Here is a 25,054-nt window from a genome sequence, read left to right on the forward strand (position 1 = left end):
TTAAGACATGTCTTAAAATATATGATAAAACTTACAAGTCTCTTCATAAAGACAATAGTGAGTGTGTTGAGTGGAGATCTATCTCCTTCTCTAATTCAGTTGTTGATTATGCTAAACTTAGTTAAGGATGGTTCTGGTTGATACAATGTGTTTATATCTCTCCTTATGATGGATGGGAATGCTACATACTAATATGTGGTGTTTTACATGTCAGTAATACCATATCTGCTCTTTTGTACAATCCACTCTCCTTGTTATTTATCTCTCTCACTGGGTTGTAGCAACAAGAAATTTCCTCACCTCTTTGAATTAATCTGCTGTCTCTGTCATACTCTGAACACTTCCAACTATGATAGTTTCATAATCATCATTCCCACAGAGAAAACTTCCAATTATACAACTTGCTTTGCATCCATCTCCACTATACACATTTGACTAAACCTTTTTACTACACAAGTCTCACTACTATGTTTGCATACATTGTCAAGTCTTTTCAAACAAATAAAGCCACTATCCCTTTCATAACCTTAAATACCATGCTTCAGAGCCGCCCATTATCTTTGCCAAACTCTTTAATCATTCCCTATAGGGGATCATCTCAATCTTTAAAAATAGGCTACAATGTCGTTCCATCCCCCAGATGACATCTCTGCTGATCCTGTTAACTATCAACCAATCACGCTCATTCCAACATGTTTAAGGTGATAGAAGCAGCCATTGACAATTATCTTCTCCAACACCTTAACCCTTTTGGTTCATAAGACTAACCGGGCCGTTATTTAAATGTATATTTGAACCCAAATTTCGTTAGTACATTTGTTCAAACACCTGATTTCACTTTGCAAACAGTTGAGTTATTGTCTCTGACATTATTTGGCGTGATATTTGAACTCAGTGAATTTTGGAAGATTTTTTTCCACATTTTTTGCGGCGTTAATTTTTTTCAACTTTGAAGATGGAGAGGAGTTTCGTGCTATCAAGCAGTGATTCCGAATTTGAAGGTTTTCAACAGAAGATATCGAGATATCGAAGAAAAGAATGAATGAGCTACAAAAGTACGTGGTGAACGATAATGAATCGGATATTTCTGTATCCGAAACTGAAAGCAGCGACTGCGACAGCGAGGATGATTTTACACCAGAAAAAGATTTTTAAAATATTTTTATTAACAATTTTTCTGAGGAAACAGGGTCTACCCATAGTCTTTCTCAGGAAGCGAAACCTTTAGACTTCTTTTTCATGCTTGTTTGAAATGATTACTGAAATGATTGTAAACAAACCGGAAAAAAAAAAGATAGCTTGTGGTTTCCTGCAACTGTAGATGAAATACGGGCATTTTTTGCCATAAATATTATTATGGGTATTAGACACTTACCCAGAATAACAAATTACTGGAGCGATCAGGAGCCTTTTGGCGATGAATATATTTCCAGTATTATGAACGAGTACGATTCGTGAAGCTGAACCAATATTTACATGTGAGAGACACTAGCAGTACCCCCCCCCCCCACCCAGTACGTGGAGAACTTAGAGACAAAAATTATGCAATAGAATTGATTAAGAACCCTTTCTTTAATTATGTTCCAAATATCACATTAATATGTTGATAAATAAACTAGTTACAGGTGTTTAATGAGACTAGTCTAAATTCATGATTATTTTAGAATTTAATTGAAACTCATGAGGGGTGTATTTTGGCCAGAAATATAGTAACGAAAGGGTTAAACCTCTCTTCTATATCACTGCCAGAATGGTATTAGTCACGTGCTCTTCTATGTCACTCACCTGTAGTCTTTTGTCCTTGTGAAATTCATTGAAAACAATGTCACTGCACTTGATACCAAAATATTAACCTTTGTCTTTTACCGGCTTGTCTCATTATAAAGATTTAGTCAAAAGTCATCTCTTACTCGCAAACAAATATCAAACTTGATAGATTAATTCCCAAATTCTTGAAGGGCTGCTAATAATTGCTGCTGTTTGTTTTCTTTCTTTTACAGAGGGTAATTTCAAGGAATTAACAATATATTATGTATAACATTCAGAATATCGACCTTTAACTTTATTATCCAAATTAATACCATTGGTTTAATTTAATTATCTCCATTAGCTCATTTTATAGATTTTATTCTTTTTTATGTTTTAGTGATGTGACCGTGGCCATACTGAGGCACTACCTTGTTAAATTTATTTCAACCATTTAAAATATTTCAAGTTTTCACCACATTATTTTCAAAAATTGTAGTTTGATATAGTTTTGCATGCTGATGACAAAAATCACATTCATTTTTTCCCCCCTAAAAATTAATAATAAAGAAGTTACAAGTATTTAAAGTTATGGAAATGATAACCAATCAAAAATCCCCATTGCTGGCATATCAGAAGTTGCAACTATCTATTGTCATGGAGATGAACATACACAATGTATTTTACTTTTAATCTATATTATAAAGCTCAACGTTTGTGTGTCTACATCTATAGGACGAAAGGGAATAGAAAATACATAAAAATAAAGTATGTGTTCTCATGTAAAATTTTATGAGAAAGATGATGAGCTACATAAAATTTACTTTCCAATGTGATTAGGGGGCGTAAAAGGGGGCAAACACCCTCTGTGAAATTTCAGATACCTCTGATTCCAATGAAAATAACAACATAATTACTAGGTACTAAATAAAGACGATTTCCAAAATTTCACCATCTTACAATATTATTTAACCACCTTAATGGGGTTTATAACATGGGACAGAGCCCCTTTGAAAGTGTAATTACATTCACATATATGTATATATATATATATATATATAAATATTATTATAAGATCTGGTAATTAGTCATATATTAATATATTAATTAATATCGATTAATTATCAGGGGGCCAGCACATTTAAAGAATCAAAGAGATTCAGAAATATTATCTGCAATCTCAGGGGATTAAGGTACATTTTAAAAAATAACGTCGACCACTAACGTGGACAATTAATGCGCTAGAAATAGATCACGATCTATTTCTAGCGCATTAATTGTCCACATTAGTGGTCGACGTTATTTTTTAAAATATATATATATATATATAAACAATATATGAGTATATGCATATATATGTACATGTATGTACATACCTTCATCTACATGTACATATAGATACATATCTGGGTACATGGACAAAATGATAAACAAGGTACAAAAACAAGCAGGCCACATAGAGAGCATATCCTTCATCAGCTGCCACCATTAAAACACCGGCGTTTCAAAGAATTAGGGCAGGACGCATCGTTAAAATGGCTCTTCCCATGAACACAAATTAAATTTTTTTCGTGGAGGATAGTGGCGGACGGAAAACGAAACGGTGAAATAAACAAACAAAAAGGCTGTACAGCCAGACGTGGAGAAGTGTGTGTGTATTGAACGCTGTGAAGCACGAACTGGAGAGGTGAAGAAGTGCGTGCGAAGCTTGGGGAGTCGAAGACCGAAAAGAAATAGCAACCGGACACACGTGACCAGCGAGGGGTAGGGAGAAAGAGTAGCAGAGGAAGAAGAAGGGGAGGAAGTAGAATATAAGTGAGCAACGAGAGGTAGAGAGATAGTAGTAGTGACGGTGAGAGGCGAAGGACGAGCAACGAGAGATAGAGAGAGAGAGAGATAGTAGTGACAGGGAGATGCGAAGAACAGTAGAGGGAAGAATGAGTGGGGGAGATAGATATAGAGAGAGTCGCATTAGAAAAATAGTTCAAAACTTACTGTGTTAAGATAACGCGTGCGTTCGATCGTGTGATACAAACAATATATGCATATATATGTACATGTATGTACATACCTTCATCTACATGTACATATAAATACATATCTGGGTACATGACGTTGCAAAAGAACATGGACAAAATGATAAACAAGGTACAAAAAACAAGCAGGCCACATAGAGAACATATCCTTCAGCTGTCACCATTAAAACACCGGCGTTTCAAAGAATTAGGGCAGGACGCATCGTTAAAATGGCTCTTCCCACGAACACAAGTTAAATTTTTTTCGTGGAGGATAGTGGCGGATGGAAAACGAAAAGGTGAAATAAACAAACAAAAAGGCTGTACAGCCAGACGTGGAGAAGTGTGATATATATATATATATATATATATATATATATATATATATATATATATACATGTATATTTATATTCCTGCATATATATATACTTCTATAGACATATATATACTTGTGTATATATACATGTAAATATATATATATATATATATGCACATATCCATGTATATATATATATATATGTGTGTGTGTGTATACATGATAGATCGCTAGCCACTACATATTCTTTATTTTCTCTCCTTGTTCCTTTCTGTGGAAGAGCATAGGCTCAAAATGTTAAAGACATTTTCACTTCCCGAGCGTTAAACTAATACATCTGTTTGTTGTCTACACCACCTGTCTTTGTCTTTTTTTTTTTTGTGAATTCTTGAATTCTCCTATACTTTTAGCATTTCAAGATTCGTTTCGGCACTTTTTCATTTCCTGCCGACAGAAACTGCATCTGTGCAGTGGATTTTGGGAAAATTAGAATGTATATTTGAGAAGACATGTGCTTATGGCCTCCTGTATTGTAAATATACATTAATTCCTTGACGGCTGGTTACTGAAGATGATTTGCCAAGTAAATTACTTTATTTACTAAAAAATCAGAAACCTATAAGTCTAACCGTTAAAAATAAGGTAAAAGTTTTTATTTTCTCTTCCTTTTGAAATGTTTTACTTTGTGGTTTTCGGTCATTTATGACTGCCTTCTAGCGTGTAGAAGTTACCTGTTATGGGTAATTTCTCTTATATTTTATATGGAATATGTTGTCTATTGACTTTTTTACATGCTAGGCCACTGGTAGTATAACTCTGTATAGTTTTGCTACCCTTTTTGTAGATACCCACACCATCACTTTACCGATGTTGCTGTGTTTACATCCCCATAACTTAGCTGTTTGCAAAACACACCGGTAGAATAAGTACTATGCTTACAAAGAATAAATCCTGTTGTCAATTTCTTCAACTAAAGGTGGTGCTCCAGCATGGCTACAAGCAAGTATGACCACATGACTGAAGCAAGTAAAACAATAAAAAAGTATGCCATTTTAATCCCAAGCAAAGCCAGGTGTCTCTGCTAGTTATATAAATAACCAAACTTAAAAAAATAAATCAAAACAACTCCCCGTCAATGCTGTCATGGAAAATGAACGTGTTGCATAAATTTTATTTATTCTCTTATTCAATGTTAAAATCTGTTTTTATATTTCATTTGGAAATGTGTATGATAAAATACCAGACTTGTGCATTAAGATATTTAGTTTGCTCTCTTACAGTTTAAGGCTCAAAACTGCCAAAACCATCTCAGCCTTTAATTCCACCAGGTTCAATACAATAACTACCAGTTATATACTGTGGTTACCTCAACTCACTACGAAATATAATCTTCAACCAATTCAAAAGAAATCAATATTTTTACACACACACACCCATCAGTTTTCATAACTTCTTATCATCAAACAACAATGATATTTTATGTTTTCTTTTTTTAAATATATTTTTCATATAATAAAAAAAAAATCAGTTTAATCCTTTAAATCATTTAAATCACTTTGGACTTAATCCACGGAATTTTCTGTGCTCATATTCCGTATAAGAAGATTTGGAATTGTAAATGAATGCTTTTAAAGTGTCTTTAGAAAAGCTTTCTGGTAAACAACAGTCAGATGCCTCTGGAACTATACTTCTGTTTGGCTGAAATATAATACTTTCAAAATTAATATAAACTAAACTAAAATAATAAATTATTCATTTCTTTTTTAAATATAAATTATAATTTACCAACAAAATTCAGTAATATATCTTTCATTATAATTTTTAACACACAAATGTATAGTAAACAAAAACTGTGAGAAAACTGAGACACAAATAAAAGGATCTAATGCTTTATCAACACTACAGCTCAGTAATTGTTCTATGAGACATGCTTCATCTTTGAAAGAGATCTAAGATGTGTTGTTTTTGTAGTGTGGCCTGTTTTATCAGGAGCAATATTTGATAAGGCCTAGTGCTATAAAGAGATCATCTATGACTGCCATAGTTTCAGTTCATGACCCGCAATGAAGATGACCAAAATGAACTCAGTCAGATCATTACAGTTATTGTTCTTTTGCTGTTGTGTTAGGTGTTGGGAGGATTGGGTAACCTAGTAAAATGTTTGATCTGAATGACATTTGAGGCTGTATAATTCGCTTATGTGCTTTTTTATGTATGGGAAAGGGAGGTTGAGCATGGAATGGAAGGGACTGTGTAGGTCACAGTATGCTACAGCAACACACTCTGCTCCTTTCCCATGCAGAAAGACCATTTTATCAATTTAGATAATTTTGTTTTGCTATTATAGCAGGTATAACCTAGGTGCAGTCTGGGATGAAGCAACATATGCTATTTTATATTATAATTTGCTGCACAAAAGATTGAGAATTCAAACAGGACTGATCCTGTAATATATAGTTTGCAGTTTCAAGATTTTATATTAGAGTATTTACCAAATGTGCTGCTTCAAAGTGTTCCAGGTATGTTTGTGTGCCTTATTTTGCTTTCTTTATAAGTAAGTTCCCTGGATAGTACTGTCCTAGAGTTCTTGGACTCGTAAACAGTTTCCATGATGTACAAGTGATAAAGATCACAACACTCCCACCACCAAACAGGATGCCAGTCTATTGAAGAGTTATTCATTTACAGTTGAGTATTCAACTTTTCCAAGGATTCTGAAAATTGTCACATGTGCCATGGTGTATTGTGTAATTTTCCTTGTGCACTAAATATCAAATGAATACCACCATATGAGTTATTCTGATTTATAAACAAACTGGTACATGAATATACTGATAAGATAGCATGTGTATGATTCTAACTGTATGAAATTTGCATGAAACCAAACTAAATCTAAATTGCAGTTCTTCACTTGTATATTTTCTATAGAATTTTAACCCAAAAATTATTTCAGAGCAAAGTTTTAAAAAATGTCGTGTGTGTGTGTGTGTATGTTTATGTTTGTGTGTCTACCATCGCTTGACATTTGATGTTGGCATGTCTATGTCCTCATAACTTAGTGGTTTAGCAAAAAAGACTGATAGAATAAGTACTAGGCTTACAATGAATAAATCTTGGGGTTGATTTGTTCAACTAAAGGCACTGCTCCAGCATGGTCACAATCAAATGACTGAAACAAATAAGTGAATAAAAGTGGCTGTGTGGTAAGTTACTTGCTTACCAATCACATGGCACCTTGGGCAAGTGCCTTCTACTATAGCCTCAGGCTGATCAAAATCTTCTGAGTGGATTTGGTAGATGGAAATTGAAAAGAAGCCCATCATATATATATATGTGTGTGTGTGTGTGTGTACATGTTTATATGTCTGTGTTTGTTCCCACCAACATCTCTTGACAACCAATGCTGGTGTGTTTACGTCCCCATAACTTAGTGGTTCAGCAAAAAAGACCAATAGAATAAGTACTGGGCTTACTAAGAATAAGTCCTGGGGTCGATTTGCTTGACTAAAGGCGGTGCTCCAGCATGGCCGCAGTCAAATGACTGAAACAAGTAAAAGAATAAAGAAAAGAATATATATACATTTATATGAAAAATAAGAAAATAGTGATAAATCAATTAATAATTATATTTATCAATTCTGAAAATAGACACAATCTCTGACAGCTATTTTGATTCAAACTTTAAAAATTAATTAAAATAATTAAATCATTATAAAGCTGAATCTTATTGGAGGTAGAAGAAAGATATACCATTACATTTTTGTATATATATGTGCTAAGTTTACGGTAAATTCATTGGATATTATTATTCCTTAATGAGGCTTATTTAAACTCTAATTGAACTTTTATATACACACATACACACACACACAGACACTCACATACACACATATATATATACACATATATACATATATATATATATATATACGTATGCATATACACACATATATATACCCATATATATATATATAGGTATGTATATACACACATATATATACCCACATATATATATATATATATATATATATATATGATGATGATGATGATGATCTTTTCTCCCGCCATGCCTCTGTATACCCCTCCATCCTCTCTAAATCAGTCCCTCTCTCTCTATCTCTCTCTCTCCCTCTCTCTCGTAGTTTTTCCTTATCTCAATCTCTTCTCCGCTGACATACTACGACGAAGTCTCCAAGATGCAGATAAGATAGAGATTTTTATTTATTTACGGCCTCAAACATCTCATACCTTCGCGCTTTAGTCTGCCCTCTATTATTTATCTTGTTTCTCTCCATGAAATTCAATTCAATTCAGTTTTTGTCTTAAATTCATACTTATTCATTTTCTAAGCTTCCTAAATTCATGCTACGTATATATTCTATTCACCTAGATTTCGTTGCTCTTTTAAAAATTACGATTTATGCATTGTTGTCTCTCAAATATTTAAATCTACGATTAAGAGCCCTATCTCCTCGCTGATGGTACACCCACCCTCCCACCCCCTCCACCGGAAGTGCATTCCTCTGTCATCCTGTCATCCTCGGCTGTCTCCCGGAACCCATCTAGTGGCCTTGGCCATCCTCTCCCCTACCTTTGGGTAGCGCATTAAGTTTGAGTAATGTTTGCAGGTTGTAGGTACTGTTTTGCTTATGAATTCTTCCAATTGCAAGTTTTCTTTTCAGGTACACGACACTGCTTTTCTCCTTCCCAGGCTACAGGCCCACACCCCCAACACCCATACTGTTAGGATTGGCACTCTCAACGTCGGCACGCTGAAAGGTAGATCTGGTGAAATTGTTGAGATGCTTGAACGGAGACGCGTAGATATGTGCTGCATCCAGGAAGTAAGATGGAGAGGAGGTTCTGCGAGGTTCCTCACAGGCAAAGAACACAGGTACAAGATTTTCTGGGCAGGGAACACTGACGGGGTCGGGGGCGTAGGAATACTTCTAGTGGAGAAATGGGTGGATAAGGTAATCGAGGTCGTTAGAGTAAGTGACAGAGTACTTAAGATCAGACTAGTGCTTCATCATAGATTAGCTACTGTCATCTCAGCCTATGCACCTCAACCGGGGCTACCAGATGGTCTGAAAGACCAATTCTATGACACCCTCTTGCAAACTACCTCGTCGACGAGTGACAGGGACCTTCTCTTTGTGGCTGGAGACTTCAACGGTCATGTCGGACGTCGTGCTGGAGGCTTCCATGGCATACATGGAGGCTATGGCTTCGGTTCCCGCAACGAGGAGGGAACCAGACTGCTGGAGTTCTGTGATGCAACCGATCTTATGGTCTGCAATACCAACTTCAGGAAACCTGCCAGTCACCTAGTCACCTACCGCTCCGGCAGACACTCTAGCCAAATCGACTACATCCTCGCCAGAAATAGGGAAAGAGGGCGGCTTATAAATACCAAAACCTACCCTGGCGAAGAATGTACCCCACAACATAGATTAGTAGTTAGCGACTTTGGGATCAAGGCAAAATGGGTGCCCAGAATTAGACAGGCTTGGAGGAGAAGGGTGTGGAAGCTTAAAGACCCTGCAAACGGACAGAGACTTAGAGACAAGTTACTTGAAGCATTTAACGAAATAGAAGGGGATATAGCATCATACAACGTGGAAGACAATTGGAGATTTCTGCGGGACAACCTGTTGAAAGCCACCGACCAGATTTGTGGGTGGTGTAAGGTCCCCTCCCGACCCAGAGTAACGTGGTGGTGGAACAATGAGGTTGACAGGGCTATTAGACAAAAGAAACAGGTTTGGAAGGACTGGAAGAACGGTGGTAGCAGGGAATTGTACCAATGTGCCAGAAGGGAGGCTAGGCGACAGGTTTATTTAGCCAGAGGGGAAGCAGATAAGGAAAGATTTGCCAATGTTCTGCGCCGTGAGGACCAAAGACTCGAGGTATTTCGTGTTGCAAGACAGTGTAGGAGAGAGAATAGTGATGTTGTAGGAGAGAAATGTGTTCGCATGGATGATGGTACGCTTGCACTAAATGAGGATGCAAAGAAAGAGGTCTGGAGATGCCACTACGATAGATTGCTTAATAAAGAGAATGAATGGGAGAAAGAGAGCCTGCCGTATATCGACCCAATAGAGGGACCAGCTATCCGAGTTGATAGTACCAGGGTAGATAAAGCAATTAGGAGTATGAAGACCGGGAAAGCCCCCGGCCCATCAGGAATCACTGCAGAGATGCTCAAAATATCTGGCAGCGTTGGCTATAGCCTAGTCACCCGTATTATGAACCAGGTGATACACGAAGGAGTCATACCCAATGACTGGTGTAGCAGCATCATAGTCAACTGCTACAAAGGTAAAGGTGACGCTTTAGATACAAATAATTACAGAGGCACCAAGCTGTTAGATCAGGTTATGAAAGTTACAGAGAGGGTCATAGCCCAACTAATTAGGGAGCGAATCAATTTAGATGAGATGCAGTTTGGGTTCGTGCCAGGTAAAAGTACTACTGATGCCTTATTTCTAGTGAGACAGTTGCAGGAGAAATACCTAGCTAAGGATAAACCTCTGCACCTGGCTTTCGTTGACATGGAGAAAGCCTTTGACAGGGTCCCCCGATCCCTTATCTGGTGGTCAATGAGGAAACTTGGGATAGAAGAATGGTTAGTGAGAGCTGTGCGAGCCATGTACAGAGATGCCGCCAGTAAGGTGAGGGTTGGAAATGAGTACAGCAATGAATTCCGAGTAGAGGTAGGGGTCCACCAAGGTTCCATCCTCAGCCCCCTCTTATTTATCATAGTCCTCCAGGCAATCACAGAGGAGTTCAAGACAGGTTGCCCCTGGGAGCTCCTCTATGCTGATGACCTTGCCCTAATTGCGGAGTCACTATCAGAACTAGAGGAGAAGTTTCAGGTGTGGAAGCAAGGTCTAGAATTGAAGGGCCTTAGAGTCAACCTAGCTAAAACCAAAATCCTAATAAGTAGGAAGGTAGATAAAACACAAACCCCTTCAGGTAGATGGCCCTGCTCAGTATGTAGAAAAGGAGTAGGTAGTAACTCTATAAGATGTACCCGGTGCAAGCTATGGACACATAAGAGGTGCAGCAACATCAAAGGCAGGTTAACTAGCAAGTTAGTTTTTGTTTGTGGCAGATGTTTAGGTGCAATAAAGACTGTAAACAAACAGGAAACAACTTCTATCTCATTCCAGGGTGAAAAACTAGAGGTAGTCGATAGCTTCCGCTATCTGGGCGACCAAGTTAGTAGTGGGGGTGGGTGCGCTGAAAGTGTAGCTGCTAGAATAAGAATAGCCTGGGCAAAGTTTAGAGAGCTCTTACCCCTGCTGGCGACAAAGGGACTCTCACTCAGAGTAAAAGGCAGACTGTATGACGCATGCATACGAACAGCCATGCTACATGGCAGTGAAACATGGGCTGTAACTGCTGAGGACATACGTAAGCTCGCAAGGAATGAAGCCAGTATGCTCCGTTGGATGTGTAATGTCAATGTGAATACCCGTCAGAGTGTAAGTATCTTGAGAGAAAAGCTGAACATTAGAAGCATCAGTTGTGGTGTGCAAGAGAGACGATTGCGATGGTATGGACATGTGGTGCGAATGGATGAGGATAGTTGCGTGAAAAAGTGCCACACCCTAACAGTTGAGGGAACCCGTGGAAGAGGTAGGCCCAGGAAGACCTGGGCTGAGGTGGTGAGGCAAGACCTTCGTACATTGGGCCTCACCGAGGCGATGACTACTGACCGAGACCTTTGGAAATGTGCTGTGTGTGAGAAGACCCGGCAAGCCAAGTAAGATCGTTGCCAGTGCCCCTGGACTGGCTCTTGTGCGGGTGGCACATGAGATGCACCATTTTGAGCGTGGCCGTTGCCAGTACCGCCTGACTGGCTTCCGTAGGATTTTCGAGTGAGATCGTTGCCAGTGCCCCTGGACTGGCTTGTGCGGGTGGCACATAAAAGACACCATTTCGAGCGTGGCCGTTTTCGTGCGGGTGACACGTAAAAGCACCCACTACACTCTCTGAGTGGTTGGCGTTAGGAAGGGCATCCAGCTGTAGAAACTCTGCCAAATTAGATTGGAGCCTGGTGTTGCCATCCGGTTTCACCAGTCCTCAGTCAAATCGTCCAACCCATGCTAGCATGGAAAGCGGACGTTAAACGATGATGATGATGATGATGATATATATATATATATATATATGTATACATCTTAATATATAAATCTGAAGTTGTGTGTCTGTGTGAAGCCTTTTTGAATGTTTATAGAAATCCACATTTTCCACTTTTTCGTAAAAAATTTTACATCAATGGAATTTTCTCGATGTGAACTTTCCAGTGCAGTAATTAGATTTTTAAAATTCCGTTTACTTTGTGTGATTTAAGGGAGATTTGGCTGTTGTTTCTAGCAACTTTTATATTTCATCCCTTCTACCTGGAACGCCATTCTTACACACGCGCTCAACATAAAAATATAGAGAGGGAGAGAGAGAGAAAGTAATACATACAACGTCATAGATTAAACTTTCATCTCAGTATTCTTTACCTATTTTTCATAACATAGATACGTAAAAACACACACAACCACACATACATGACCTGTGACAACAACATACACATTGCTCTCAATCTCTATTCATTTCTCCCCCTCTTCCTCTCTCGCTCTCTCAAACGTATACACGTGCAAGTAAACACAATCATTCACATCGTTGTATATTTACAAAACATTGATGGCATAACTACAGAGTTGTACCCCCCCAACTTTGGAAGGTCATAACTTTCATAAAAATGAATATTTTTTTATGAAATTTTCTATGCATATATTATTTATTATGTAGATTTCGGTGAAAATATTTTGGAAGGGGGTGGGGTACAATATTCGGAAATTCCACTTAAATTCCTCTTAACTTCCAGGAAAATGAATATTTTTTCATGAAATTTTATACAAATGTACCTTGATGTATGTACATTTCAAGCATGTAGGAATTTTGAAGGAAACAACTGCAGGTTATTTTTGAGAAGTGTTCCCCACTCGGTGGTGTTTCGGAGCAAGTCGTCCATATTTGTTTCATTTTTCTCTATTATGTGCTTATGTGCATCCTTAGATTTCTAATGAAGTAATAGTCAGTGAAGAGAAGCAGTCATAAGAAAACTTTTAACTACCCCTATTCCTTTCTCTCCCCCTCTCTACCTCTTCCTCTCTCGCTCTCTCAAAAGCATACACGTGCAAGTACACAATCATTCAGTAAAATATAACTCATGTTCGTCAATGTTTTGTAAATTTACCACGATTTTCACTTGGGTGTTAGGGTTAGGGTTTTAGGGTCAGGGTTAGGGTTTAGGGTTAGTGTTAGGGTTAGGATTAGGTTTAGGATTAGGGTTGGGTAATCGTGAGGGTGTTAATCTGAAAAATTACAGATATGTGAAAAGTACCGACCCTGCCATCTATTATAACTTTTGTTGTTCTGTTTAATATATACATAGATTATGCCTCCAAAGAAGAGAGTTTGCTGGGGAAAGACAGCAACCGGTTTAAAATGACAGCCACAGACTGCAGCAATTCACCACATTCCAGTAGCTACTTTGAACATAATGCAAAATGGTGCATCAACACCTTCTGCCCAATCTGATAGAATTCTGGCAAAACTGTTTAGCAACAGATCGCCAGCAATTGCTTCATTACAAATTTCCATCCTAGCTCCTGTGAAAAGGGATTACCCTGCTATGTATAATCAGGGCAGTGCAAAAAGTTGTTTTGCACAAGCATTTCTATAGCCAATTACACGGATGAAAATTACGTATGCTTAATAATTTTACGCAAAACAGCCTTCAGACTTTCCCTATTAATTTCATCGTCTTTTGAATTATGAACATATTTACATCATAAGGGTTTTTTCGTTGTAAGGCTTTCTTTTTTAGTTGATTTTCAGCTAGCAAGACTTGTCGTAGATGGCATAATAAGTCACACTCGGACAAGGTCGGGTCATACTGCTAGTATATATATATAAGAATTAAATATTGAGGATAGAAATTAATGTTATTAAATAATATAAATCTAAACCAGTGGCCTAGCATACTTAAAAATGCCCGAAGACTATAAATTATATTACATATATAAATAAGAAGAATAGCCACCAAGGTGGATTCTAATATGCTAGAAGAAGAGGCCAACTCGCCTTATCACAGAGAATATGTTCTCAAAAATTTTAGCGATTGCCAGAATGTATGCAAGCAAGACAAAATAAAGCAATTAACTCCATGCCTTAAGATTTTGCTATCAATGATCCCTAATGTGATTATCTGTAGCTCTTCAGTGAAGTCATTGCAGGATACATAATCTATGGAACTAGATACAAAACGTCCTTGCAACAGAGAACATGCATAAAGGTCCATTAATTATGTATCAGGATCTCATTTTACAAAATGTCTTTACACTGGTGTGCCCAAACCAGAAAGAACTCAGCGATTAATAAAGTTCTGCAGCAAAACCACCGGCTAGAGAACATGGCTATTTAAAAATTAAATAATGAGGGTAGAAATTCATCATCATCATCGTTGTCGTTTAACGTCCGCATTCCATGCTAGCATGGGTTCGACGATTTGACTGAGGACTGGTGGACCAGGTGGCTACACCAGGCTCCAATATGATTTGGCAGAGTTTCTACAGCTGGATGCTCTTCCTAATGCCAAAATGCCCTAAATAACGCCAAATTAATATTATTAAATAATATCAATCTAAACCAGTGGCCTAGCATACTTCAAAATGTCTGAAGACTATAAATTATATTACTTATATAAATAAGAGAAATAGCCACTAAGGTGGATTCCTAATATGCGGAGGAATAGCCAGCAAGATAGATTCCTAATATTCCTAATATGCAGATTTCTTTCCGGTTTTGGTGTGCCAGTGTGAAGACATTTGAAAAATGAGATCCTGATATATAATTGGTGGAACTTTATGCATGTTCTCTGTCATGGGGACGTTTTGTATCGAGTTCTGCAGATTATGTATCCTGCAACGACTTCACTAAAGAGCTACGGATGATCACATTAGGGATCATTCATAGTGAAATCTAAAGGTATGGAGTTAATTGCTCTATTTTGTCTCCTTTCATCTGTCTTGCTCACATACATTCTGGCATTTGCTAAAATCTTTGAGAACATATACTTTGTGGTAAGGCGATTTGGCATCTTTTTCTAGCATATTAGGAATCCACCTTGGTGGCTATTCCTCTCATATATATATATATATATATATATATATATATATATATATATATATATTTATATATATACTAGCAGCTAAGCCTGGTTTCACCCGGCCTGTTTGAATGATGTGGCTGTGATCATTTTCAGTTAGGCATAATCTATAACAGCGTTTCTCAACCTTATCATTTCAGGTCCCCTGTTTCGACTGGAGCCTCCAGCTGTATGAAAATTTCCTGACCCCTCCCCACTTGTCAGAAAACAGCTTCAGGAGTTGTGAAGAACGAATTTGTATGTAGTCTGATTCTGAGAGCTATTCTATTGGATATCTGTCCAATTAAAACATTGGGTGATCTTTCGATATGGAAACACATGGCTGTCACTTACAAACCACTTAAAAACTATGTGTGTTTATTTACATTTTTGAAGATGATCGTTGGTTTCCATAAAAAAATTTTATTTTTTTAATATGGGGTTGGGTGGAAAGAGGATCTTTTGAATACTGCATGAAAGCGAAAGAGACAGAGAGAGCGTAATTGTATGAGTGAAGTTCATTTGAAGTTGGCATGAAGCGGAAGAACTGATGTGCATGCGTGAGTGTGTGTGTGTATGTGTACGTGTGTGTTTGATGGGGTGTGCGAGACAGAATGTGTGGTGTGTATGTGAATTGCTTTTGTTAGTGTGTGTGAAGAGACAGAGAGAGTAATGTTGCTGGTGTGTGTGTATGTGTGAGAAAGAGAGAGATAACTGAAAATTTTTATTCACTTTTTGTCGTGAGTGAATGTGTGAGTGATTGACAGAGAAAAAGAGAGAGAGAGAGGTTATGTATGTATGAATGGCTTCAGTGACACACACACGCACACAGGTTGTTATGTATGTATGTATGTATACATAGATGTATGTATCTATGTATGGCCAAGAGAGAGTAAACTGAAATTTTGTTATTCACTTTTTGTAGTGCGTGAATGTGTGAGTGACTGACAGAGAAAAGGAAAGAGAGGTTATTTATGTATGTATGTATATATGTATGTATGTATGTATGTATGTATGAATGGCTTTGGCTGACTGTCATTCTGTACTCCCCTTGTTGCTACCAAAATGGTATATGCCAGCTGTGTGAGCAACTGGTTTTAATGGTGAGGGAATTCCATTAGTAAAGGTTTTAATTGATTTTCTCGGTAAATATGAGTGCGGGGGGGGGGGGCTATGAAAAAAATACAAACTGCATTCCAATTTATGTACCCGTCTCCACATGTGTGCCATTTTTCACGCGAATCCACCCAGCCATTTGGCTATGAACCTCAAGACAAGAAAGAATACAACGATCGCCCATGTCCAATTTATATGAAAGATATACATATGTATATTTATATATTTATATATATACATATAAGAGGGATGACCACTAAGTGGAAATCCATTATGCTAGATGTAGACCCCCATATAGTCTGACCACTAAGAAAAAATTGTTCTCAAGAAAATTCAGCACTCATGAATTGCGGACATTTACATATGTAAATATGTAAATGGTAACAATGAAATCTGGTATGTGACTAATCATTATATTTTGTATCTTTCCATTTGTCTTGCTCACTTACGTTCTGGCGTTTGCTGAATTTTCTTGAGAACAATCTTTTCTTAATGATCAGACCATATGGGGTCTACATCTAGCATATTGGATGTCCATTTAATGGTCCTCCCTCTTATATGTATATAATATAATTTTTCTGAATCTTCAGATTTTTTCAATACACTAGGCCACTAGTTTAAATTGATATTAATCTAATTAATAATTCAATTTTTGACCCTTATTATTTAAATATATACATATATATATATATATATATATATATATATATATATATATATATATATATATATATATATATATATATATATATATATATATTTATATACATATATATGCATATTTATATATATATTTATATTTATAAATATATGTATATATATATATATATATGTATGTATATATATGTATATATATATACACACTTCAATCAAACTGTCCAACCCATGCCAGCATGGAAAACGGACATGAAACAATGATGATGATATACGACAGGCTTCTTTCAGTTTCCATCTACCAAATCCACTCACAAGGCTTTGGTCAGCTTGAGGCTATAGTAGAAGACACTTGCCCAACGTGCCACCAGTGGGACTGAACCTGGATCCATGCGCTTGGTAAGCAAGCTACTTACCACACAGCCACTCCTGCACCTATATATATATATATATATATATATATATATATATATATATATATATATATATATATATATATATATATATATATATATATATATATATATATATATATATATATATATATATATATATATATATATATATATATATATATATATATATATATATATATATATATATATACACACACACATATATATATATATATACGACAGGCTTTTTTCAGTTTCCATCAAACAAATCCACCCATAAGGCTTTAGTCGGCCTGAAGCTATAGTAGAAGACACAGAGTGGGACCAAACCCTGAACCATGTGGTTGGGAAGCAAGCTTCTTACCACACAGCCATGCCTGTTCCTATTTACTCATTTACTTGTTTCAGTCGTTTGACTGCAGCCATGCTGGAGCACCACCTTTAGTTGAACAAATTGAGCCCAGAACTTATTCTTTGTAAACCTAGTACTTATTCTATCATCTCTTTTGCCAAACTGCTAAGATACAGGGACGTAAACACACCAGCATCTGTTGTCAATCGATGGTGCAGGGACAAACACAGACACACAAACATATACACACACACACACACACACACACATATATATATATATATATATATATATATATATATATATATATATATATATATATTTATATATATACTAGCAGCTAAGCCTGGTTTCACCCGGCCTGTTTGAATGATGTGGCTGTGATCATTTTCAGTTAGGCATAATCTATAACAGCGTTTCTCAACCTTATCATTTCAGGTCCCCTGTTTCGACTGGAGCCTCCAGCTGTATGAAAATTTCCTGACCCCTCCCCACTTGTCAGAAAACAGCTTCAGGAGTTGTGAAGAACGAATTTGTATGTAGTCTGATTCTGAGAGCTATTCTATTGGATATCTGTCCAATTAAAACATTGGGTGATCTTTCGATATGGAAACACATGGCTGTCACTTACAAACCACTTAAAAACTATGTGTGTTTATTTACATTTTTGAAGATGATCGTTGGTTTCCATAAAAAAATTTTATTTTTTTAATATGGGGTTGGGTGGAAAGAGGATCTTTTGAATACTGCATGAAAGCGAAAGAGACAGAGAGAGCGTAATTGTATGAGTGAAGTTCATTTGAAGTTGGCATGAAGCGGAAGAACTGATGTGCATGCGTGAGTGTGTGTGTGTATGTGTACGTGTGTGTTTGATGGGGTGTGCGAGACAGAATGTGTGGTGTGTATGTGAATTGCTTTTGTTAGTGTGTGTGAAGAGACAGAGAGAGTAATGTTGCTGGTGTGTGTGTATGTGTGAGAAAGAGAGAGATAACTGAAAATTTTTATTCACTTTTTGTCGTGAGTGAATGTGTGAGTGATTGACAGAGAAAAAGAGAGAGAGAGAGGTTATGTATGTATGAATGGCTTCAGTGACACACACACGCACACAGGTTGTTATGTATGTATGTATGTATACATAGATGTATGTATCTATGTATGGCCAAGAGAGAGTAAACTGAAATTTTGTTATTCACTTTTTGTAGTGCGTGAATGTGTGAGTGACTGACAGAGAAAAGGAAAGAGAGGTTATTTATGTATGTATGTATATATGTATGTATGTATGTATGTATGTATGAATGGCTTTGGCTGACTGTCATTCTGTACTCCCCTTGTTGCTACCAAAATGGTATATGCCAGCTGTGTGAGCAACTGGTTTTAATGGTGAGGGAATTCCATTAGTAAAGGTTTTAATTGATTTTCTCGGTAAATATGAGTGCGGGGGGGGGGGGGGCTATGAAAAAAATACAAACTGCATTCCAATTTATGTACCCGTCTCCACATGTGTGCCATTTTTCACGCGAATCCACCCAGCCATTTGGCTATGAACCTCAAGACAAGAAAGAATACAACGATCGCCCATGTCCAATTTATATGAAAGATATACATATGTATATTTATATATTTATATATATACATATAAGAGGGATGACCACTAAGTGGAAATCCATTATGCTAGATGTAGACCCCCATATAGTCTGACCACTAAGAAAAAATTGTTCTCAAGAAAATTCAGCACTCATGAATTGCGGACATTTACATATGTAAATATGTAAATGGTAACAATGAAATCTGGTATGTGACTAATCATTATATTTTGTATCTTTCCATTTGTCTTGCTCACTTACGTTCTGGCGTTTGCTGAATTTTCTTGAGAACAATCTTTTCTTAATGATCAGACCATATGGGGTCTACATCTAGCATATTGGATGTCCATTTAATGGTCCTCCCTCTTATATGTATATAATATAATTTTTCTGAATCTTCAGATTTTTTCAATACACTAGGCCACTAGTTTAAATTGATATTAATCTAATTAATAATTCAATTTTTGACCCTTATTATTTAAATATATACATATATATATATATATATATATATATATATATATATATATATATATATATATATATATATATATATATTTATATACATATATATGCATATTTATATATATATTTATATTTATAAATATATGTATATATATATATATATATGTATGTATATATATGTATATATATATACACACTTCAATCAAACTGTCCAACCCATGCCAGCATGGAAAACGGACATGAAACAATGATGATGATATACGACAGGCTTCTTTCAGTTTCCATCTACCAAATCCACTCACAAGGCTTTGGTCAGCTTGAGGCTATAGTAGAAGACACTTGCCCAACGTGCCACCAGTGGGACTGAACCTGGATCCATGCGCTTGGTAAGCAAGCTACTTACCACACAGCCACTCCTGCACCTATATATATATATATATATATATATATATATATATATATATATATATATATATATATATATATATATATATATATATATATATATATATATATATATATATATATATATATATATATATATATATACACACACACATATATATATATATATACGACAGGCTTTTTTCAGTTTCCATCAAACAAATCCACCCATAAGGCTTTAGTCGGCCTGAAGCTATAGTAGAAGACACAGAGTGGGACCAAACCCTGAACCATGTGGTTGGGAAGCAAGCTTCTTACCACACAGCCATGCCTGTTCCTATTTACTCATTTACTTGTTTCAGTCGTTTGACTGCAGCCATGCTGGAGCACCACCTTTAGTTGAACAAATTGAGCCCAGAACTTATTCTTTGTAAACCTAGTACTTATTCTATCATCTCTTTTGCCAAACTGCTAAGATACAGGGACGTAAACACACCAGCATCTGTTGTCAATCGATGGTGCAGGGACAAACACAGACACACAAACATATACACACACACACACACACACACACATATATATATATATATATATATATATATATATATATATATATATATATATATATATATATATATATACGACAGGCTTCTTTCAGTTTCCATCAACAAAAGGCTTTGGTCAGCCTGAGGCTATAGCAGAAGACACTTGCCCAAAGTGCCATGCAGTGGGGCTGAACTCAGAACCAAGTGGTTGGTAAGCAAGCTACTTACCACGCAGCCACTCCTGATATATATATTGTTGAAATATTATGTAATTATGATAATTTTGAACTTAAGGTGAGTCATATTTTCCAATGCAACACTATTGATATGGTTTAAGCATTAAAAAAGGTCCATAAAGCAGAAGAAAATGCCCATAAATTTTAACTTACCTCCAAGCTCGAACTTCTTTTAGAGTATTTGTTTGAATTGGCATTGAATTTTAATATTTTCGAAGATGATCCACTGCTACAAACAGTGGCCTCGTTTTTGTAGGAGTGATAATCCATGTTTGTGATAACTGTGTGCCCAGAACATGGCTTAGCTCTGCAATCATCTGATTCTAAATGATTGTTAGTTTTCTTGACATCTGATTCGGAAGAAGTTGCATTTATTTCAGGAACAGCTTTGTCAGGTTTCTGTGGAAGACAGCGTTTTATTCGAAAAAGATTCTGGTAGTTCTTTAAAGACTTTTTGTTTTTAACAGTTGATGGGAACAGTTTGGATTTTTTTAGAATTAATTCATCAGGTAATTTGGAGTTGACAACTGTTTTTAGTTTAGGATTTTTACTCTGTGATACATTTTGTTTTTTATTTAAATGTGGAATAATCTCTTTGAAACTAATGACATTTAAGCCAGAATCCAGCTCTGCTTTGAACTCACCTGTAGCTCTATTTTCTTGTTTAATTTTCATCTCTTCACTCAAAGGGTTCACTCGATTTTGTGTGTATTTTCTTACCCTCCTTTGTAATTCAAACAAATTTAACTTCCATTCAAGATCTTTTCTATTTCTTTGATTATATTTTAATGAAATTTGGCTGAGAATTCTTTGGTTTGGAGCAGTTATGCTCAATTGTTTTTTTAGTGAAAAATGTTTTACAACATTTGCGGTTCTAGGACACCTCTTTGCTTCAGCTTCACTACAAAAGGAACTTCGGTTATTCAAATTAACTTCTTTTTGGGTTGATTTTGTCATTAGTGAACTATTTCTATCTATATTAGCCTTCATTTGTCCAGTTACTGTAGAAAATGGTCTGACTTTAGAATAAAATGCATTTGAACGATTCAATTCTCTGGTTCTAGATTTAAAACCCACACTTTCACTGCATGCATTGACACCTGTAATGCTTTGCCTCAACTGTTCAATAGTGGTGTCTCTATTTTCTTTATTCTCTTTTATTTTACGATATATCTGATTCAACCAGTTGTCATTTGAAGAACTCAGCTTTTGGTTGTTAAGTGATACAACCATTTCATGAAACAAATGTAACTTTGGTTTACCATCTCCAAACTCCTCTGTCTTTTCTGCATAATTTGGCTTTTTAAAGTGTTTTGGGGGCAATAATAATTTCTTAGTTAAAATAGTTTTAGACTTTGGATATTTCTCACTTGGAATATAATTAAATGAGGAACTTGACTGTATCTTATATGATACTAAACTATTAGAAACATTCTGTATTTCTCCAAGAACAGACTGTTGGGAAAGAATTTGTTGTTTAAGGGACTGGCTTTTATCTCTAAATGTATGTGATGAGTTTATTTGTTTGTCTTTCATGAAATGATTTTTTGTTGGTGTTGATGTTAAAGAGTTTCTGACAGATAATACATTAGACAAATTATCAGTTTTTCTTTTAATTTCATTCAACTCAGAAATTCTTTCAGATATTGCTTTAGACTGGACAATATGTCTAAGGCCAGGAGATCCTGTCTTAGACCAGTCATTTTGTTTTTTACAATATGCAGCTTTTAAAATCATATTATTGACTTTAATATCTATATTTTGTAGTTTGACACAAGGTTCCGAGCCATTACTAACTGGTTTATGATGAACCATTCTTTCTGTACAATGAAGATTGTTAGTCTTTTGTTTTGGAGACCATATTGGCGTATCTTTAAATTGATCATTACAAATTTTAATTCTTGGGCTAATACAGTTTTGGTTTCTTTTATTGATGCTTTTTGACTGATGAAAATGTTTGTCTTGAGTGAGTTCTGTCAGATCAATATGAAGTGTCTTTGAATTTGTTTGAAGTTCTTCAGTTCCTTGATTGTTGATTCGTTCTATGTGTGTTTTTTGTTGAGCCAAGTTATCAAATGTTTGAACCAACTCTAATAATTTGTTCTTACTGAGTTGAAAATTATTATCTGGTTCAAATATTTTGGCTGATTTCCTTGAATTTGAACATCGGTGGAAATGGTCTAAATAAAAAGGAAGAGACTTGCCTGTTAGAATGTTACCTTGTATATTGTCAGGCAGAACACGATTCCAAGATTCATTCATTTTGGCAGGACTGAAATATCAATAATTAGTATTACAAATTATAATCAAAATATCAATAAGTTTTATATGAAAAATATATAATTTATAAGTTCATATTTACCATTATATAAGAGATAGATCTGTCTAAGTAAGCAAAAATTTTAGTTTCATACTTTAATTTAAATTTTTGTCACCCACTATTATGCTTCTTTTAGATTAGAAAAAGTATTGTATCATCATTCTCTCTCTTTCTCTCTCTCTCTCTCTCTCTCTCTCTCTCTCTCCTTCTCTCTCCTTCCCTTGTATCCATCCACCACTCATTTTCTTAAACTTAATGCTTTCTAATCTTTCTTTGTAATAGTTCCACTCACTTGAAGGGGATCTTAGACTTGCGAGCTACATTTTGACCTCACAAGAGCCAATACCATGAAAAAAACCCACCCAACATGGTTAATTGATTGGCATTAGGAAGGGCATCGGCCACAGGAACCGTGCCAAAGCATGGTTTCTGTGCATCAGATACTGTCAAACCACTTAGCCTATTCCAGCATGGAGAACAGATGTTAAATGTGATGATGATGATGACGAAGGAGGAGAAGGAGGGGAGGATGGGGGAGGGGAGGAGGAGGAGGGGGAGGGGGAGGAGCAGGAGGAGGATTAACCATTGATATGTTGAATAGCAAGTATTTCTTCAGACTCACTGAAATCAACTCTTGTCATGTTCATCTATGTCAATAATAATAATAATCCTTTCTACTAAGGGCACAAGGCCTGAAATTTGTGGGGAGGGGATAGATCGATTACATTGACTCTGGTGTTTCACTGGTACTTAATTTACTGACAGCAAAAGGATGAAAGGCAAAGTTGACCTTGGCAGAATTTGAACTCAGAACATAAAGATGGACGAATGCCACTAAGCATTTTGCCTGGCATGCTAATGATTCTGCCAGCTCGCTGCCTTAATAACAATAATAATAATAATCTTTTCTACTATAGGCACAAGGCCTGAAACGTAGTGGTGGTGAAGAGACTAGCCAGTTACATCGACCCCAGTGTTTCACTGGTACTTAATTTATCAATCCTGAGAGGATGAAAGGCAAAGTTGACCTCGGTGGCATTTGAACTCAGAACACAAAGACATGCGAAATACCGCTAAGCATTTTGCCTGGCTTGCTAACAATTCTGCCAGTTTGCCACCTTAATAATAATAATAATAATGGTGGAGATGATAATAAGACCTACCAATCCAAGGGATTGAAGTAATGGAATTGTAAGAACATCAGATCAGATACCTTACATTTATTTCAGCTCTTTGTGTTCCATGTTCTAATTCAACCATGATCTACATGGGTGGCAGACTCTTTCTTTTGTCCAGTTTAACAAGTCTACATGGTACCTTGAGAGCTTTTTGCAGAGTTCACTCAGTTGCAAGCATTTGGTCAGGTCTCCAGTTGGAGAACACCTTATTACCTTCCCGCCTCCATTCCACCAGTCTTCGAGGTTATCAGCACAGCTTTCCCACCTGACTAAAAAGAGTAATATGTATATCATCATCATCATCAACAACATTTAATGTCTGCTTTCCATGCTGGCATAGATTTGATGACTTGACAGGAACTGGCAAGGCCAGGAGCTGCAACAGGTTCCAAAGTTTGTTTTGGTTTGGTTTCTAAAGCTGGATGCACTTCCTAACACCAACCACTTTACAGAGTGTAGTGGGTGCTTTATACGTGGCACCATCACTAGTGGTTCTTACTGGTTTCATATTTTTAGTACAAGGACAGCAATTT

General features: G+C 36.2%; 1 protein-coding gene across 1 annotated transcript; it reads right to left on the reverse strand.

Moving 5' to 3' along the window:
* Positions 1-5,232: 5,232 nt before the first annotated feature.
* LOC149134718 (uncharacterized) lies at positions 5,233-23,289 on the reverse strand. Its single transcript, XM_089354557.1, has 2 exons — positions 21,177-23,289; positions 5,233-5,776 (listed from the first exon to the last, which is right to left on the reverse strand). Exons 1-2 carry the CDS (start codon positions 23,283-23,285, stop codon positions 5,630-5,632), a joined length of 2,256 nt encoding a protein of 751 aa, XP_089210683.1. The 5' UTR covers positions 23,286-23,289; the 3' UTR covers positions 5,233-5,629.
* Positions 23,290-25,054: the final 1,765 nt, after the last annotated feature.

This window comes from Octopus bimaculoides, chromosome 7 (genome assembly GCF_046866305.1).
Source record: "Octopus bimaculoides isolate indiv1 chromosome 7, ASM4686630v1, whole genome shotgun sequence".
NCBI lineage: Eukaryota > Metazoa > Mollusca > Cephalopoda > Octopoda > Octopodidae > Octopus > Octopus bimaculoides.